General features: G+C 40.3%; 1 protein-coding gene, 1 long non-coding RNA gene and 1 pseudogene across 2 annotated transcripts in view; 2 read left to right on the top strand and 1 right to left on the bottom strand.

The window, feature by feature from the left end:
• The window catches only part of LOC135970654 (uncharacterized), a 159,217-nt gene that overhangs the window by 56,796 nt on the left and 81,771 nt on the right, over window positions 1–20,650 (top strand). The window lies entirely within an intron of this gene.
• The window catches only part of TSBP1 (testis expressed basic protein 1), a 63,443-nt gene that overhangs the window by 31,037 nt on the left and 11,756 nt on the right, over window positions 1–20,650 (bottom strand). The window contains exons 3-11 of the mRNA XM_045390638.2: window positions 20,420–20,440; window positions 18,037–18,057; window positions 17,336–17,356; window positions 16,860–16,880; window positions 13,445–13,465; window positions 11,978–11,998; window positions 4,840–4,863; window positions 4,365–4,385; window positions 3,740–3,760 (exon numbers count right to left, since the gene is read on the bottom strand). Of these exons, the coding sequence (XP_045246573.2) occupies window positions 3,740–3,760; window positions 4,365–4,385; window positions 4,840–4,863; window positions 11,978–11,998; window positions 13,445–13,465; window positions 16,860–16,880; window positions 17,336–17,356; window positions 18,037–18,057; window positions 20,420–20,440 (192 nt within the window). The remainder of the gene's footprint in view (window positions 1–3,739; window positions 3,761–4,364; window positions 4,386–4,839; window positions 4,864–11,977; window positions 11,999–13,444; window positions 13,466–16,859; window positions 16,881–17,335; window positions 17,357–18,036; window positions 18,058–20,419; window positions 20,441–20,650) is intronic.
• Window positions 6,375–9,009, top strand: LOC135970653 (heterogeneous nuclear ribonucleoprotein A1-like; annotated as a pseudogene).

The following is a 20,650-nucleotide window of genomic DNA, read 5'->3' as shown; positions in this document are numbered from 1 at the left end:
GTTGCCTGGGGCCATGGTGTGGAGAGGGTTTTGGGTTGGGGGACAGTGGGAAGTGATTGCTAAACAGAGTTTTTCTGGGGGGGTGATGAGAATGTTCTAAAATTGATTCTGGTGATGGTTGCACAACCCAGTGAATATACTAAAGAGCACTGAATTCCACACTTTAAATGAGTGAATTGTGTCATATGTGAATGTCATCTCAATAAAGCTGTTATTTACAAAGATAAAAAAGATAAAACTATGGGTTCTAAGACATCATTAAGGGACAGAGAGGAGATACTTGCCAGAAAACATGCTTGAAGCCCGCTAAGGTCAGACTAATTAATTCGTCCTAAATGTCCCAGGCATCTAGAACCTAACATATGCGAAGCTGAACTCACAATAGCACGCTATAAATCTGCTCTTCTTCCACGCTACTGAAATCAACAAATAGTCTCATTCGTCAAGTTACTTAGACCCCAAATCTAGGAGTAACCCTTGGTGTCTTCTTTTTCCCTTAAAATCACATTCAGTCGAACAGCAGGCCTGTTGGCTTTGCCCCCAAAATAAATAAAATCTGAAGACTTTCTTCCCACTTATACTCTGATCACTCTTCTCCTTACCACGCTCACCTTTAGTTTCAGGCCTCTTAACTGGTCTTCCTGCTTCCTCTCTTGAGCCCTCACTCTCACCCCAGTTAATCCTCCACAATAACAGAGTGATCTTTTTAAAATTATAAAGTAGACCCTATCATTACCCTGTTCCAGCCCTTCAGTTGCTTCTCATGATACCTAGAATGAAATCTGCAATTTTGATTAAGGACTGCAGGGCCCGACATAATCTGGCTCTTGTCACTGTGGCCCTACCTCCTGCTCTGCCTCCTTCTTTCTAGCCTGGCTGGCTGTTTTGCATCCCCATAGCAGGCCTGTACATGTTGTACTTGTTCCTTTTGCCTGAAGCACAGTCCCCCTTCTGTACCATCTTTCTTTAGTCTGTTACTCTTCTTATTTTTCTACATGAATTTATCTGCCTGACATTTACTGTATGTTTACTTGCCGTTATTTGCCTGTTTTATCTCAACATATAAACTCCTTAAGTGCAAGGACTTTGTCTTGCTCGTGGCTATATTTCCAGTGCTTAGGATAATGCCTGGCCTAGAATATAGGCCAACATATATTTGTTGAATACATATATTTTTTAAATGTATTAATATCTTTGAAGACTTTTTCTTTTTTTTCTTTTAGTGTTTGACTTGTTCAATACTGTTAGGTTTCCTATTTTAGTCTTCTTCAGATTGCTCTAGTTCTATTTCTCTGGGTTGGAATTCTCCAATTTGTTGGGGGCTTGTGAGGTATCACTCACATGGTGCTGGATTTCCTCATAGATTTCATAACTTTTAGTGGTTACTTATTCCTTGGGGGCTAGCTTTCATGGATATTCTATGATATAAATACCCTGGATTGTGGATCTCTTCTTTTTGGCTATCTTCCTGGGTACACTGTCACTGAACCAGATCTCAGTTGTATTGACTCGGAATATTATGCACACTGCATGGGTAGCACACCTCCAGCAGGGCTCTGCACCCTGGACAGATCTAACTCTGGACCTGTGTGGGTGGCTCTGTTTTCATGCTTGGGGCAGATGGGTGAAGATATTTTGGCTTCTCTGCATGGGGAGGCAGTATATTTTCTGCTACTGGCTTTACTCAGAGGGGCCTAATTTCAGTTTTCCGCATGTTGGATCTTGAGGCTTTTGCTGTCATTTGGGAGCAGATGTTGAAACCCTACCTTTGCTCCTGAGGCAAAGCTGCCACCTCTATTTTTTCATCCCCTCACCATTCCCATCAAGAGCTTAACTTTAGCTGCTTCTTACAATGTGTTCCTATATTCAATTTCTGCTCCTTGGAAATCATTCTTACCCACCTTTCTTATGCTTAAGCTTGGCTGTATATTTTTCATTTAAAGATATTGCCAGGTAACACTTTTTAAATGTTCATTTTAAATTCATGACTACCTGTTCAAGTCTGTTATTTAGGTAAACTTGTGTCGTGGGGGTTTGTTGTACAGATTATTTTGCTACCAACATGTTAAATCTAGTTATTTTTTCCTGATCCTCTCCCGCTCCCACCCTCCACCCTCTGACAGGCCCGTGTCTATTTTTCCCCTCTGTGTGTCCATGTGTTCTCATCATTTAGCTCCCATTTATAAATAAGAACATGCGGTATCTGGTTTTCTGTTCCTGCATTAGTTTGCTAAGGGTAATGGCCTCTAGCTCCATCCATATTCCGGCAAAGGACATGATCTCATTCTTTTTTTGGCTACATAGTATTCCATGGTGTATATGTATCACATTTTCTTTATTCAGTCTACCATTGATGGGCATTTAGGTTGATTCCATGTATTTGCTATTGTGAATAGTTCTGTGTTTAACATAACCATGCATGTGTCTTTATGATAGAATGGTTTATATTCCTTTGAGTCTATACCCAGTAATGGGATTGGCCAGCCAACACTTAGCTATCCAAAAAGCAGGTGGTATAATCCCTAGTTACTTTGGCATGCTTTTTTTCATCCTCTCTACTAGGATGATATATAGGATCCAAGACCCTATATATCTATTGGGTCTTGGATTTTTACATCTTTTTCCTGCCCATACTCTCTGATGACTTCTCTGAAAAGGACACTATGCATTCTATTTGGATTTTGGCTTGTAATTTCTAGCTGTGAGACCAATAATCCCTTCTCCTGACCTCAGGTTGGCCTTGGTCCCTGTACCCAATTATAGGGTCTATGCCCAAACATGGGCATATGGATTTTGCAGCCTCATCCCTGGGTCGGAGCCACTGTCTCTGTATTTTCATCTGTGCAGTGAGAATACTTAGCCAATCAGCCTCTTTGCTCAGACTTCAGAAAGATGTGTGGATGAGGACTTTGGAGAGACACTGGCTACTTCCGTGTGAATAGCTCCGATTCTCCTCTCTCAAATACCAATGCCTTTGTCCTAACATTATTGAAATGAGTAAAATGTTATTATGAAAACTATATCCAGAATGTGTTTAGATGGAACTAGAGGGGAGTATATAAGTATGTTTGCAATCTGTTAGAGTAACCCAGATGTCTGTCATGTTTAAAGCTTGGAAAATTTTACCTATTCTCTGGATTAAGTGAGATGCTTTGACAACTCTAGATGTGAATTCTTGCATGAAGAGGTTGGCTGGAGCAGGGCAACAGCTACCCTCTTCAGACTGTATGTGTCCTCCCAGTTTTACACAGTTCCCAGGAGATGCACCTCATCTCGCTCATTTACTGACCTGCCTGGGCTCTTTTGGCATCTGCGTGTTTAACCTTGACAGGAACTTTGGGTTTTAATATTAATGTGATATAATTTCAGGTTGAGGAATCTGAGTGATGTTGGGTTTGCTTAAATCATTTGTAACTGAGATATGAGAACCAGATTTGCATTTTGGAAAACTAAGACATAGTGTGAAAGGTGGTTTCATGAATTCTATATTAAATATCATCATTGTCAGTGCTTGATCTGGTTTAAATATTGAGTCACTGTTCATATGTGTTACCTTGGAAGCTGAGTTTATAATGGGAAATACTACAGTTACGAATCAAAAAGGCTGACTTGCAGTCCTAATCTTGAAGACTTTGGGTTATGTAGAAGCAAATGAATATGAGAAATATGAGGCATTTAGAAATAGAAACATCTAAGATAAGTCTCCACATATGACCAGCTGCGAGGTAAAGGTACCTACTTGCGGTTCTCTGCGAAATTACTGAAAAATAAGCAAACAAAAATCCACTTAATTTTTCTCAAATAGAAAACACATAGTATTATCTAATATATTTTGCTGGAGTCTGTGAGGGGAGGACTTGGGTGAGTAATGAAGGAGGTATTCCAAACCACCCTATAGATCATTTGGTTTTAGATTAGTTTTATAATGCAAAACTAGATGTAAGATTTAACAGTGATGATGTAATGATGAAATCAAAGGTAGAGTTTCCTTAAAGGCCCTCTTCATTTATTGGACCTGAATAGCTTTGGACATAGTGTTGGGAAAAGACCACTGGATCCTTGCACTATAATGTTTGAAAGAACACTGAAGGTTTCTCTCCATTTAGACATCATTTTGGATTTCATCTCTCTTTCTCTCTCCACCGCCCTGAAAATTCCTCCTACTTGTTATTTCATAGTATTGTTCAGTTTATTGTTGATGAATGCTAGCTTACTCCCGCTTTTAATTAGTGTTTTAAAAAAATTATAGGGCAAGCAGGGTAATAAGGAAGCAAGAGAAGAATGGGAAACTCAAATCACTTTGACAGAAGTGAAATGAAGGGGACCATAGAGAACCAAAGAAGAAAAAGAGATGTTATACTTACTTATGGGTGCCACGGGCGGACCTAAAAACCAAATTAGATATCAGTGAAGATTTCTTTGAAGGAAACAAGATTCCCTCTAGGGAGGTATATTTGTGTAGGGGAGAATCTTGGACACCGTTCTGGGTCCGAATTATGATTCTATGACTAAGTATTCTTGATTAAGTATTTGGCTCAGTTTCTTATCTCTTACAAAGGGGTTAGTGGAATTATTCTGAGGATTAAATGAGATAATGTAATTAAAGCACTTAAATAGTTCTAGAGGAGATACAAAGTAAATATATGTTTGAAACTATGTAAATATAACTTCCTTCTCAGGGGAGAAGCTGGATGAGCAGAAGGCAGAGGAAACTGGAAGCTTTGAGTCAGGCAGCTGCACACACAGTTAGAAATGAGCAGGGTAGAGACAGGTCTCTAAGCCTTGCAGGGAACAACAAGAACAACAACAGAAAACAGTAGAAAAAGAAATTGAACTTACCGCAGGGTGCTGAAGGTGGACCAACTGAAAAACAGAGAGGTATCTTAGCAACTGTTTTTTCTCCATGATATTTTCCTTTCTATGTAGAGAGTTTCTTCTTGCTAGGTCATTATAACAATAGGGAAAACTTTCCCTTTGGTATTCATTTACTTTTAATATGAATCAGCACACTGTGAACTTTCAGAAAATCATCAGTAACTTCATGGAATGTTGATGATGGGAAGGTAAATGGTTAAAGTAGTATGCACCCCAAACCCGGAAATCTCAGCCGTACCAGGGAAAGGAGAGATTCTAGAATCCTACAGTGCTGAAAACATGGACTTACTGATAGCGGGTGAAATGAATCCAGCTTGTGAATAGACCAGAGAAAATTATCTCCTTTTGCTTTCCCCTTTGCTCAAATTGTCTTTCAATTTGTTAAGTCCCTTGTAATATATCATTTTGACCTGCTGATAAACTTTCTCCCCTGCTCTTTATTTTTTAATAAAATAGTAAGTTTGATTTTTTCCATAGAGTTATTTAAAAGGTGAGAGAATGATGTGTCACGTGAAAGCAAAACATGGAGGAAATGCCCTATAATTTTTTAAAGTTGTTATTTAAAGTTTAGGCTTAAATCCTCTAAAGTCTCTAAAAGATGATACAAAATTTTCTTAGATGTTTTGGAATTCAAGTGTGGAAAAAGAGACCAGATTCAGCAGGAGGGTCAAATGAAAAAGGGTTATAGAAACTTCTTATCTACTCCTTTCTCTCCTACCATTTTTTCCCTTTTTAAGATCATATCTCTCTCTCTCTCTCTCTCTCTCTCTCTCTCTCTTTTTTATTATACTTTAAGTTCTAGGGTACATGTGCACAACGTGCAGGTTTGTTACATATGTATACATGTGCCATGTTGGTGTGCTGCACCCATTAACTCATCATTTACATTAGGTATATCTCCTAATGCTATCCCTCCCCTCTTCCACCTCCCCACAATAGGCCCCAGAGTGTGATGTTCCCCTTCCTGTGTCCAAGTGATCTCATTGTTCAGTTCCCACCTATGAGTGAGAACATGTGGTGTTTGGTAAGATAGTCTCTTGTTGATGGGCTTTGAAATTTTGTAAAATTTTTTCTCTGCTCTGACTTATCTCTTCCCTTTTTGCAGTGACTGATAACTGCTTGAAACCCTGCAGGGGATTGTAAATTGGTAGTCTTAAAACTTTCCAGTACATCATTAATAATCTAGAGAGGTTTTGATAATGAGACAGCAAGGGGCCAAGATGTATCTCAAGCCCTTTGTATCCCAATATGGTCAGATAAAGACGCTTGGGCTCCACTAGAGACCAACTGAGTCCTAAAGGGGAGAATTAAATGAACACATAGACTTACTGATTGTGTGAGGATGTGATCTGACTGAAAAACAAGCAAAGATATTTTTTGTTACCCCCTTCTTGTTTCTTTTCTTTTCCTACTCATTTCTTTTTCTATTGGCAAATTTACTAGTGATATACTTGCTTGAACTGTTTTTGTTTTTGTTTTTTAAATCAAAGGCACTAGAAATTTCCAGAAAACTAATTATCAGCTAGTTGAATTCTGGACAATGGGAAAACAAAAGGCTGAGAAAATAGAACTTCAAGTTCCATGTTGCATCTCAAGTTCCAATAGGCATCAGTGGACTTTGATAAGTGCACCACAGAGAAACAAATAACTGACTAATTGCCTGTATAGATGACTTATCTAGAAAGCAGAAACGGATCTATATCATTTTCCTCTCATTTTTTTTTCCTTCTGCATGGGAAATTCCTAATTAACATTCTTTAGAGTCATGTAGAAACATTTTTCTCTGTTTATTTTTTATGCAGGTCAGTGAATGTTCTAGAAACTTATTAATAATGTATTTATGCCTTTCTGCCCATGGACGCTATGGAAGAAGCATCGTTAAAGTCTCTCTTCTCCCGGCCGTCTTGTCTAAGTCAGAGTCTCCTAAAGAGCCGGAACAGCTGAGGAAGCTCTTCATTGGAGGATTGAGCTTTGAAACAACTGATGAGAGCCTGAGGAGCCATTTTGAGCAATGAGGAATACTCCTGGACTGTGTGGTCATGAGAGATCCAAACACCAATCGCTCCAGGGACTTTGGGTTTGTCACATATGCCACTGTGGAGGAGGTAGATGCAGCCATGAATGCAAGGCCATACAAGGTGGATGGAAGAGTTGTGGAACCAAAGAGAACTGTCACAAGAGAAGATTCTCAAAGACCAGGTGCCCACTTAACTGTGATAAAGATGTTTGTTGGTGGCATTAGACACTGAAGAGCATCAACTAAGAGATGATTTTGAACAGTTTGGAAAAATTGAAGTGATTGAAATCATGACTGACCGAGGTGGTGGCAAGAAAAGGGGCTTTGCCTTTGTAACCTTTGATGACTATGACTCCATGGATAAGACTGTCATTCAGAAATACCATACTATGAATAGCCACAACTGTGAAGTTAGAAAAGCCCTGTCAAAGCGAGAGATGGCTAGTGCTCCATCCAGCCAAAGAGGTCGAAGTGGTTCTGGAAACTTTGGTGGTGGTTGTGGAGGTGGTTTTGGTGGGAATGACAGCTTTGGTCATGGAGGAATCTTTAGTGGTCGTGGTGGATTTGATGGCAGCCATGGTGGTGGTGGATATGATGGCAGTGGGGTTGGATATAATGGATTTGGTAATGATAGAAGCAATTTTGGAGGTGGTGGAAACTACAATGATTTTGGCAATTACAACAATCAGCCTTCAAATTTTGGACCCGCAAAGGGAGGAAACTTTGGAGGCAGAAGCTCTGGCCCCTATGGTGGTGGATGCCAATGCTTTGCAAAACCATGAAGCCAAAGTGGTTATGGTGGTTCCAGTAGCAGCAGTAGCTATGGCAGTGGCAGAAGATTTTAATTAGGAAACAAAGCTTAGTAGGAGAGGAGAGCCAGAGAAGTGACAGGGAAGCTATAGGTTACAACAGATTTGTGAACTCAGCCAAGCACAATGGTGGCAGGGTCTAGCTGGTACAAAGAAGATATATTTTAGACAAATACTCGTGTGTGGGCAAAAAACTCAAGGACTGTATTTGTGATTAATTGTATAACAGGTTATTTTAGTTTCCGTTCTGTGGAAAGTGTAAAGCAATCCAACAAAGGGTTTTGATGTGGATTTTTTTTTTTTTGCACCCATGCTGTTGATTGCTAAATGCAATAGTCTGATTGTGATGCTGAAAAAAAAATAATGTATTTGTGTTTTGAGTAATGGAAAAATAAGGGACCAAGGAAATTGGAAGTTTATCATATCACAATGTGAATGCATACATTTTGGCTTAAGATATGTTAGACACTACTGGAGACAATTGAGTTTCAATCATGAAGGGAAATAGTCAAACTCACAAGAAGATCCAATAGCTGAAAAACAAAGAGATACATCAATGTGTACAGGCTGCTGAAAGAGGAGCTAGTTTTTGTACTACTTTCCTGAAAGGAAATATCAGAAATGGCAATGGAAGAAACATCCTTCTTAGGGCAGGGGCATAGAGCTCTGTGCTGGGGAATATACAATATACCTGCCATCATGCCTTGTGGGGATTCTGCCTTCTGCTTAGTATAGGAGGCTGTAGGAAAGGGAGATGATTTATCTCTTCCCTTTTTGCAGTGAGTGGTTACTGCTGGAAATCCTGCAGGGGACTGGTAATTTCTTTAAACTGTGCTGCCTTTACCTTTCTTCTCCCTATTTCTGCCATTCTGTGAAAGCTTTCATTTATTCATACAAATATCCTTCCCTTCCCTTGTTGACAAGTCACTATAAACTTAGGGTAGTTTCTGAAGTATATCTCTCTATTTTGGGTTGATCAGTGGGTTTGGTATTCTCCTTTATTCATTCCTTTTAGGGGTGGAGCAGCAGCTAAATAGTGGAATAAGCAAAAGAGATGAAGGAATATGAGTTTCTACACACACAAGACAGAAATGAACAGAGAGGAAAAGTATGCTAGGCCCTATAATAGGCATGGGACTTAACCAGTCATTACTGAAGTTTCAGCTGGTGGTAAGAAACAGAAAGAATACACAATGGAGAAATCAACATGTGTAGAACCAAGTGAATTCAGTTCTCCCTTGATAGGCTTAAACAGGGTAACTGCAGAGAGGATATGGGGGGGCGCTAAAATCTGACAGCTCAGTGCATGTCCAGTCTTACGTGCCTTATTTTGTGCTTTGTAGCCTCAGACCTGTTTCTGCTGGTCTGAGGCAGGAGATTAGTTATAAAGTGATAAAGTGAGGCTTTATTCTTCCTTCTCATTTCACTCAGCAACAATAAATGCTTGAAACACTTCTAGAGGTTCATAATGTCTTAAACTTGTACTTCTATATACTTTTGTCAGTCTCCTTTTCTTTTTCGTTTATTTTCTTTCTTTCTTTTTGAGGCAGAATCTTGCTCTGTTACCCAGGCTGGAGTGCAGTGGCATGGCCTTGGCTCATTACAACCTCTGCCTTCCGGGTTCAAGTGATTACAGGTGCCTGCCGCCAAGTCTGGCTAATTTTTGTAGTTTGTTTTTTTTTTTTGAGACAGAGTCTTGCTCTGTCACCCAGGCTGGAGTGCAGTGGCATGATCTCGGCTCACTGCAAGCTCTGCCTCCTGGGTTCATGCCATTTTCCTGCCTCAGGCTCCCGAGTAGCTAGGACTACAGGCACCCGCCACCACAACTGGCCAATTTTTTATTTTTATTTTTTGTATTTTTAGTAGAGATGGGGTTTCACCATGTTAGCCAGGATGGTCTCGATCTCCTGACCTCGTGATCTGCCCGCCTTGGCCTCCCAAACTGCTGGTATTACAGGCGTGAGCCACTGCGCCCGGCCTAAGTTTTATATTTTTAATAGAGACACAGTTTCATCATGTTGGCTAGGCTGGTCTTGTAAGTGATCTGGCCCATGGGGCCTCCCAAAGTGCTGGGATTACAGGCGTGAGCCACTGCGCCCAGCATCTTTTTTTTTTTTTTTGAGACGGAGTCTTACTCTGTTGCCCAGGCTGGAGTGCAGTGACACCATCTCGGCCTACTGTAACCTCCACCTCCTGAGTTCAAGCGATTCTCCTTCCTCAGCCTCCTGAGTAGCTGGGATTACAGGCGTGCGACACCACTCCTGGCCAATTTTTGTGTTTTTAGTAGAGATGAAATTTCATCATGTTGGCCAGGCTGGTCTTGAACTTCTGACCCCAAGTGATCCACCTTCCTCGGCCTCCCAAAGTGCTAGGATTACAGGAGTGAGTCACTGTGCCTGGCCAAATTTTTGTATTTTTAGTAGAGACAGGGTTTCACCACGTTGGTCAGGCGGGTCTCAAACTCCTGACTTCATGATACAGTTGCCTCAGGCTCCCAAAGTGCTGGGATTACAGGCATGAGCCACTGTGCCCGGCCCCGACCTCATTTTCTTTAGTCATTCTTTTTTACCTAACCTTTTAATTAATTAATTATATTTAAGAGGTACAACTACAGATTTCTTATGTGCATATATGGCAAAGTGGTGAAGTCTGGGCTTTTAGTGTACCCATTACCCAAATAGTGAATATTCTACCCAGTAATAACCTTTCAATTGACTTGAAAAGTTTTCTTCCTACTCTCTTTACTAGGGCTGTTGGGAACCACTAATTTTTGTTAAAGTCATTTAAATTTTAATCAATTCATTTTGCACTTTCTCCAAATCACTTATAACTTAGGGAAAAGCTAGGAAGGAATAAAATAGCAATATAATTTTCATTTATACACTATCATATTTTTAAAGTGTTTACACATAGGAGAGAGGGAGTCGGGCAGGGGAGAAAAGGGAAAGGGAATTCATGTGTCCATGTAGATTCTCTGGCACATGGTGGCTATTAGGGAACTTTGGACCACATATGACCCTTCCTTTAGCCCCAGTGAGATCCTCTGAGGTGGGCTGGCTTATGTTTATCCTCTGAGTAATAATTATGAGAACTTCCAAGGCTATAAGTCTTGGCAATATCTGTGGGTACTGAGGAAATCAGTCTTGATTCAGGGGAATAGTCAATAACAAATGGCTCTTATTCATGCACAAAAAGGATAGTTAGAACCAGAATTTAGGGCAGTAAATATCCAGTTTTAATGGTCATAGTATGATTGTGTGGGATGCTGCCTGCCCTCTACACATTTTGGGTTTGTTTTCCCAAGTGATCTTATAGGACTGTAAACTCCATGGCACCAGAGACCAACCAAATCTCTCTCTTCCTTATTCATGACTTTATCCTCAGTGCTCAGCTTAGTATCTGATACATGCTAGGAGATCAGCTAGATGAAGGAATGTTTGTTTGAATATATGTGACTTGCCTTCTGATAATCCTTCCTGCTTGACTTAAACTTTCTAATGCTATCCCTTTATTTCTAGACTCAGAATTTCCCATGTCCTGGGGTTGGTTTGATTCCCTATATTTTAACACCTGTTTCTCCCTAGTTCGTCACAATATGGACTTTCACTTTATTCTTTTCCATATGTGATGCTTCTGCCAGTTCCTGTAATTACAGCCCAATTACTGTCATTTCGTGTTCCACGAGGTGCTCTGTCCTTTCTTTTCCTCTCTGTCGTGTGTGTTTGCGCATGCGCGCACGTGTGGTGGGGCTGAAAGGTGTTTGGAGATAGAGAGCAGGATAGGACATGAGGAAAGAGAAAGGCCTTTGGAGAGAAGACTGGAGAACTCAGGTTAGACTAGACCCAGAATAGTATTTCCTGTAAAATTTTATTGTCTTTTCTCCCTTTTGTATTTATTCTTAAAATTTGATTTTCTTTTCTCATTTCCTCCTCATAGTCTCCATTATCTTTGAGTAGGCCCTTTAGAAACTACAAAGCACTTCAGAACTGGAAAGCTGCCCTTATTATTCTCTCTCTGCTACTTTAGAAAATTCTTCTGTATTGTTATAGAAGACATTATGACTATTTCTGGGGAAATTTTCTTACTCTTTTTCTTTGAAAAAAATAGCCCTGGAGAATTCTCAGTAGGTTGCAACCAGGAAGCATAAAAACATGCATAAAACAACTGCTCTTATGGCAGTAAGACACATCTAGGGCATTTCAGACAGGGAACAGGCCCTCTAGACACTGTAGAAGATCAAGGAACCTGGAGGGAGAAGGATAGATAAGGTACTTACCATTGGGTCCAGGATATTGTACTAAAAAATAGAAACAAACAAATTAAACACACATACACACACACATACACACACACACACACACACACACACTTATATTTTTTGAGACAGAGTCTTACTCTGTCGCCCAGGCTGGAGTGCGGTGGGGTGATCTTGGCTCACTACAACCTCCACCTTCTGGGTTCAAGTGATTCTCGTGCCTCAGCCTCCTGAGTAGCAGGGATGACGGGTGCCCGCCACCATGCCTGGCTATTTTTTGTATTTTTAGTAGAGATGGGGTTTCGCCATGTTGGCCAGGCTGGTCTTGAACTCTTGACCTCAGGTGATCCGCCCACCTTGGCCTCCCGAAGTGCGGGGATTACAGGTGTAAGCCACTGCGCCTGGCCCAAAAACACCTCTATTAGTGCTGTTTTCCCAAGGCAAGCAGTGAAAATGATTTTCTCAGGAATTACTAAATCTCATTATTCAGGATTAAATATTTTTCATTGCACTACTGCTGTACTGTAGCCTGTCCATAAGAACCAGATCTTCTTCTAGGAGATTATTAACCCTGTTTTAGTTAGCATAACCACTTCATTCTTGCTTTTCATTATAGGTGTTAGAGGTGAGATCCTTAATTGTATTCCTTTCCCGATATTCCCCCAGTCTTTTTTCCTCACATCACTCTGTTTCACTCTCAGCTATCTTTCTTTTATATTCTTGTTCATTTCTTATATTCTTTTCCAGATTCGATTACACCTTTGCCTTAGGAAGCTATTCTAATGATTATTGACAAGCCACTATAATCATTATTAGAACAATGCCTGTCTGTTATGAATTTTAAGGTAATGGAATTTCCATTTGCTAAAATATAATTGGTTGCCCAGAGAGATGTTAGTGTTAATCCAAACTGCACCATTTTGTAAGCCTCCAGCTATTTTGAAGACCTTGGTCAAAGTGAAACATTCCACGGGGGTTCAGGCTGTGAGAAACATTCTGCCTAACCACCTGACTACAAGGTGGACAAAGGGCCACCTAAAGAAACCTCCCTATCATATTCTGCTGGGAGAAAGTGCAAGGAACACCACATTCTGCAGGAACAAGGACCAGAACCCCCTTATCATGGGAACATCTTATCAATATCCTGCTGGGCAGCAAGCCATACTACCCAGACCCCTCCCACCCATACCTATAAGTATCCCCAGCCTGTAAGCAGCGGTGGACACTGGCATTAGGCTAGTTCCCCACTTCTGTAGGTCTTATGCTGGACATAAAGCCTGCATTTGCTGTAGAGCCACCACTCTCTCTGTGTCTTTCTTTAACCCTTGCCTTCCCTCCAAAACCTAACAGTTAGGATATGGGGAAATGAAAGTCTAAGACATATAATTTTTAGATTCTTTAACCCAGATACTTAAACAGTTGGAGCCAGTCTCCTTCAGACATAGTAAGAAACTAATAGAGATAAGTTGATATATACAGGCAGCTTACCAATAGGTCCTGGAGTTTGCACTAAAAAGAAGTTCAAATTGGCATATTAGTATGGTTATTTGACTGGGCAGTATATTTTTCACTAATTTTATCCTAGAAGTGAGGCTTTGAGAGGTAGAGCAGGCGAGAAGAAGTGATATCAGTTATGAGATCATTAGGGAGAATTAATCCAACTATGTTAACTATAGAAAAAAGGAAAAAGGATATTTAGCATTTACTGCAGTATTTCAGCCCAAGGTGAAGGTTTTTGTAGGATTCTTGCCAACCTAAGAGATACCAGGGAAAGGTGAAACTTTGTTATTAGGTATTAACATTACTGATAGGAGGGAAAGGTGAAACACTTTCTGTCAGTAGGAGTAGAAAATATTTCTTTCCCAAGGGACTGTTCTTTCACTAAAATCTTTATTTCTGATCAACTAATATGTTCCAGAGGTAGACATTAGAATAGGAGGTAAGAATCCAGTTTCCTCTTCGCACAGCTTCCAGCTTATTGGAGAGTGATAGAGCAGTGACTGCTGCTTTGATTAGCTTTAGAGTCTGTGAGCAAAGAGTCAACAAAACCTTCTGTTTTTTTTTTTTTTTTTTTTTTTTTTTGAGACAAGGTCTCACTCTGTCACCCAGGCTGGAGTGCAGTGGTGCAATTATAGCTCACTATAGTCTCCACCTCCTGGGCTCAAGTGATCTTCCCACCTCAGCCTCCTGAGTAGCTAGGACTACAGCTGCATGCCACTATGCCTGGCTAATTAAAAAGAATTTTTTTGTAGAGATGGGGTCTTGCTCTGTTGTTGCTCAGGCTGGTCTTGAACTCCTGGTCTCAGGTGATCCTCCTGCCTTAGCCTCCCAAAGTGCAGGGATTACAGGTGTGAGCCCATGCCTGGCCAAAACCTTCATTTTTTAATGAGAATTTGGCCTTCAGTTGGTTTTCTAGCTCTGATCACCTGATGACCTGATAAATATCGAAAGCCTGTTATATTTATTTATTTATTTTTTTGGGAGAGAGTCTCACTCTGTTGACTAGGCTGGAGTGCAGTGGCATGATCTTGGCTCCCTACAACCTCTACCCCCTGGGTTCAAGTGATTCTCCTACCTCAGCCTCCTGAGTAGCTGGGACTGTAGGCGCACGACACCACACCCAGCTAATTTTTGTGTATTTTTTAAGTAGAGATGGGATTTCACCATATTGGCCAGGCTGATCTTAAACTTCTGACCTTGTGATTTGCTGGTCTTGGCCTCCCAAAGTGCTGGGATTACCACGCCCGGCCAAAAGCCTGTTATGTTATTTAGCAACACTGCTTGCATAAGAATGATCCTTGATGTCAGACTGCATCTGAACTGGGAGAACTGTAAATATGTATTAAGAAGCTATAACTTTGGGCTTCCCTGAGTGCAGTGACCCATGTATTTGGTCATATTCCTTACGGGATCCCTGCAGGTCATGTGTATGGGGTTCTTATAGGAGATTTTAGTTCCTGGTAGACCTGTGGGGTTTCTAAGCCAGGTCAGCTCCCAACTCATCTAACAGAAGGCCAAGCAGAATAAGTCCTAGGTGGCTATGTGGACACCTGCATAGATCATGGCGAGTACTGCTCCCACAGCAGAGGGATAGCTGATAACGCCCTTGCTGGCAAGCTGTGCGTCCTGCCTTAGGTCCTACTGAGTAGACTGGTGCCAGATGAGAGCTATGGTAATCTTGTAAGTCTGCAAGGTTAGTTGAATCTGAAAAGACCATATCCTGCTAAAGACCCAGTGGGCATAGCAGCTAATAATCCTTCACTTCAGTATCACTCAGGATGAGAAACATTCAAGTTTTGATCAATAATCCCCGAACTTTTAACTCTGAATTTTTTTTTTTCTGTGTAAAACACCTAGAAGGTGGCGCTTCCAGATCTGGATACCCTTGGCTATGAGCAGTAGACCAGTTATACGTTTAGATATTATGCTAATAGTTGCTTTGTCTGTATCTACAAATATGTATCTTTGATTCTGAAGTAGAACTCTTAGGAAACCTGACCTCTTGACATAAGTTACTAAATCCTTGGATAGGTGATCACTTCAAAATGTATTTTGTTTCTTCGGTTTTTCTATATTTTCTTCTCATTTCCAGTTTCAATTTGTGACTTCTTGTACCTTTATTTTTATTCTCTTTCTCAACATATTCATTTCTCTTCTTTATTCTCTTATGTGCCAATTCACTTACTCTTTCTCCTTCCAATTTTCTTCCTACTTTTTTCTTTTTAAATTTTCTCCTATTTATCTCTCTCTAACCTGCATCTTCATTCTTTATCTGTTACTATTTGTGTTACTCATTCTCTCACTTTATCTCCTCTAGGCCTTTACTACCTTTTAATCTCAACATTAGAAGTTCATTTTGTTCACTGTTAATAACCTGTTATAACACCCAAAAATGGAAAGATAGTAGAAAGAATGAAGAGTTAGTAAAACTTTAGTCTTAATTTTATTAACTAACCCATCCTCTTATTTTTTTGAGAAATGACTCCTGGCCCTCAGTTTCCTCATTTCTAAATATGAGGATAATAACTGCCTTACCCACTGCCATGTGATGTTGTTTAGATGCCACAAAGTAATGTACACGAGTGTTAGAAAAACAGTAGTAAGACATTATAGGGATCACTCAAAGAATGTGACTAGGTTGCTAAAAGTTGCTGAAAATAGAGCCTAACTCTTCTGGAGAGAACTTTTCAGGGCAATTAGAAAGGAAAGAAAGGCCGGGCACGGTGGCTCAAGCCTGTAATCCCAACACTTTCGGAGGCCAAGGCGGGCGGATCACGAGGTCAGGAGATCGAGATCATCCTGGCTAACACAGTGAAACCCCATCTCTGCTAAAAATACAAAAAAATTAGCCGGGCTTGGTGACGGGCACCGGTAGTCCCAGCTACTCAGGAGGCTGAGACAGGAGAATGACCTGAACACGGGAGGCAGAGCTTGCAGTGAGCGGAGATCACGCCACTGCACTCCAGCCTGGGCCACAGAGCTAGTCTCTGTCCGCACCCCCCCTAAAAAAAAGAAAGAAAACTTAAAATTTGCATTATTTTACAAAGTGAAGATTATCTAATAATGGAAAAATCATTTGCATGGAAAGAAAATCAGGAAGTTTAGGTGCTGGGTTCTAAATCTTTATTAAATATTGGCTCTACAGAGCTAGATTATATGCTGAAGTGGAAACAGCTTAGGACCATCTCTAGCGGGATATTTTTCACTTTGCATTTCAGCTTCATAGTTAATATATTTTTATTGCAAAACCTGGATGAGTCCAACCTGAAGGAGCACTGGGTGAAATTATGAGGTAGCAGAAGGACTTGATCCTTGAGTCCTTGGGCATGAATAGTTGAATTAAAAATAGATTGATGTTCTAAGTAAAGTACCAAAAGGTATAATTGAGAATCAGATGACTTACCAATGGTTTTGTGAGACAGCTCTAAAGAAAAAAGAGAAAAGAAATCAGTAGCTATATATATATTTTATATATACTTTTTATTTATGTACTTTCATTTATATACTTTCCCCAGTAGGAATCTGAATCACTAATGTCAAGTTCAGCTGCAGCTGAGTAGTAGAAATGGTGACTTTCTTGCTATGGCAAGCTAGTACATATAAGGGCCTCCTCATCTAAAAATCCCTTGTGTGATGGTGAGGAGCCATTGAAAATCTGCAAGGGTTCATCCTCCACTTTGTAGTTTGTTTTTGTTGGTGAAGTGTACGTTTACAGAGCTAATCATGACTTACTGAAATGCTAGGTCGAAGAAAAATAAGAGGTTGAAGAAAATGTGAACTCCAAACCCTTGAAATCCCAACATGGAAACCAGGTGGCGATCCCTAAGATACTGCAGGAAAGTAAAATGCTCACTGTGGAGAATCAGACAGCAAACTTACTGATAGGTCCTGTAGCTCCAGCTGCGACAGAGAGAGAGAGAGGGAGAAAGAAAAAGATATCCGTATGCTTCACCACTGTGAAGGAAATTCCCATTGCCTAACACTCGCTCTAGGGAGTATCATAAATAGAAACGGGAAGATCAAGAGTTGCTTGTGTGGCGAGCCTCAGGCAGGCTCCCTGTTGCACAATATAAGGGACCTACAGGGATGGAGGCCTCCTCCTGCTTTCAGTGATGGTTGGAAATCTTCAGAGGGTTGGGAAAGACTCACTCCATATTAATCTGTTATGCCTCTATTTTTCTTACATTTTCTTGCCCCTTGTCCCCAGTTTCCTTAGAGACATGGTTTATTTGAAAGATGTACCTTCCGTTGCTGATGGATCATGACTATTACTAAGAGGGCTGTTTTGGTTTATATTTTTAAATGTTAGCCTGTGAGATTTCTTAACACTTCGTGGATGGCCTCTTTGCAAACTATGTAACAGGAATGCTAGGGGAATTGAGAAAGACAGTGTTAAGAAAGCATGTCACCCCTAAACCTCAGCATCACACAATATACCCATTAGCAAACCTGCATATGCACCACCTGAATCTAAAATAAAAGTTGAAATTGTTTAGAAAAATGCAGAGCAGATCAGGCCCCAAGACCTCGTAGGTCAGATATCAAAGGGACCACAGTGGAAAAACAAACTTGATACTTACGAATAGGGGCTGTGAATTGCACTGAAATACAAAAAGGAGGAAAGTGTGGTTTGACATTAACAGAATTTTCATGTTACCGGTATTGTTTCTAAATAAACTATGAAACAATTCAACCAGAGGAGAACAACTACTGTGGGACTGCAGATAATCTTAGCCTGGAAGCTGCATAACCTTCCTACCAGTTTAAATCATTCAACATCCATCTTAAATGAGAAATTTAGGTAACTAAAAAATAATAAATATAAATAATTAAAATAAAATACAATTTTAAACATGAATTATGTGGCTTTCCCTTATCCTAAATTCAGTAACAATTCAGGATATTGTGTCTGATGGCTTGGGCATCAGAAGGTGTCAGAAGATTTGAATACAATTAAGAAGTATGAGTGAGAAATCCTGTAGGGGTAGAAATGGTAACAGTTAGGATGTGGAGAGGACCCCATATCCCACAGAAGGCCAAAGAATGTTAGAGGAAACAGAAAAGGAACTCACTTATAGGTCTAATAGTTCCAGCTAAAATATGGAAAAAACAAAATAGAACTAATGAGAAAATACTGTTTGCATTAAAATTCTTTCTGGGAAAACATCACAAATGTAGACACCAGGAGCAAAATTTCCACTTCCGTGGAGGAACAAATAAAGTTTACAAATGCTTCCTTCTTCATCTTGGAGGACCCCGGTTACTGCTGGAATCTGCCAGCTGGAACTGTAGGGATGCACATTTGGTCAGGCAGCGTTCCTTCCCCTTTCCCGATGGGTGTCCTGCTTGTAGCTCAGTAGATTACACAGGCCATTGCCTGTCTTCCAGCTGGCTAATTTGAACTTGCTTAGCTAGAATCTATAGCCTCATCTTCTGAAGGAGAGAGTGGGAATTTCTGTCTCTGTAGTGATTTTGGCCCATATTCAACAGAGTAACTTGGCCTGCCATATAAGAGGGAATAGAAACTGCTAGGTTGACTTAAGACATTTATAGGTATGAGTAGTGGGCAAAGGAATTGAGACACTAGACCCACATACTTGTTAATAATGCAGTAACAGTCTTCTTATTTACGACCACATACACACACACACACACACACATGCACACACCCCACCACACCTCTCTACACCTCATGCACCTCGCAGGCTATAAGTGATCCTCTCACCTTGGCCTCCCAAAGTGCTGGGATTACGTGTATGAGCCACTGTGCTTGGCCTAATATGTGCTTTTATGATACCTACCCAGTATTTGCTCTCAAAGTTTGACTTGATTATTTTAATAATGTTTCATTTGTATAAATACTCCAAGAGGAGTAGACACAGGATGTGATATACCATGAGCTTTAATTCTCAAATCACTTTTTTTCTCTTTCCTTCAGAGTTAGTGCTGCGTCAGGGGCTCAAGCTCTGAACATCCTCAAAATTGAAGGATGGAAATGTGTTAGAAAGTGAATTAAACCCTGATGAGTTTCATCTTTCTTGTCTTTGACTTTAAGATCACTCTTGGTGTGGGAAATTGGCCAGGGCTGGAAAAGCTGGTTAAATTTGGACCAAGTGCATTCATCTTTTTATTTCCTCTCTCGGGGCAGAGAATTAAAATCCTGTAGAGCAATGGTTCTTAAACTTTGGTATGCACGCAAATCACCTGGGCATCTTATTAAAATGCAAAGTCTGACTTAGTAGGTCAGGGGTGGGCAACAGGCTCAGACTCTGCATCTCTAAAACTCCAAGGTGATGTTGATGCAGGTCCTTGGATTCACTTTAAGCATCAAGGTCATAAAGGGCGGCTAAAATCTCAGATCATATAAAAGTCATTGTTTCCATTTACCATTATTTTTTTCCTTTTTAAACCAATTTCCTCTCACTTATCCCTTATTTTCTATTCCCAACCAATGCTTCTTCCAGAGGTGTATGCTACAGTTTCATTTAAAATTCTATCTGGATACTTCTTTCAGATTTATTCTTTGTTCATAGCAGGGGATATACATCCCACACAAACATCAGTGACAGTCTGGGATCCTCGGTCAGTGAGCTGGGACTCACTGCATGTCACTGAAATTTTCTTGGTGGGTCTTAAGTGGAATGGCCACCATCAAGCCTCTTTCTTTGAGTGTTACTGAGTTTTCTCACAGGGGAATCTTTCTTCCTTTCACTTGACCATTTTTTGTTTTTCACTCTTTTCTCTTTGCTGTTGAATCTCAAGAGTTTGGAAAAGTTAAAGGTAATAGTACTTTCTTACAGAGGCACCACAGTTTATTAAGATAAGAATAGAGAATAAAGAAGGGGAAAAGAATGAACAATTTGTGAAAGAAACAAAAACACCTAGAAATATGAATGTCTTACATATTCTAACAGTTTAGTAGAGCAAAGCACATGAGAATTAAAGGGCAGAAAAGCAACTTACTAATGGCTCCTGCAGTTCTGGCTAAAATACAAACAAAAAAGGTGAGTTTAGAGACAGCATGACTCAAGGGTGTTTATCTCAGGGAGTTTCAGATCAAGCATTTACTACATATTTGATTTACATGGAAAGGCAGCAAGAAGGTAAGTAAGCATTTTCCTTTTTTCCTTAGGAGACTGTGAAAAATCATACTTCCTGCAGTTATTATTCTTAATTTTCATTATCTTCCTGATG

The sequence above is a fragment of the Macaca fascicularis genome, chromosome 4 (assembly GCF_037993035.2).
Source record: "Macaca fascicularis isolate 582-1 chromosome 4, T2T-MFA8v1.1".
NCBI lineage: Eukaryota > Metazoa > Chordata > Mammalia > Primates > Cercopithecidae > Macaca > Macaca fascicularis.
Note: the sequence above shows the minus strand (reverse complement) of the source record. Positions and strands in the feature narration are given on the sequence as shown.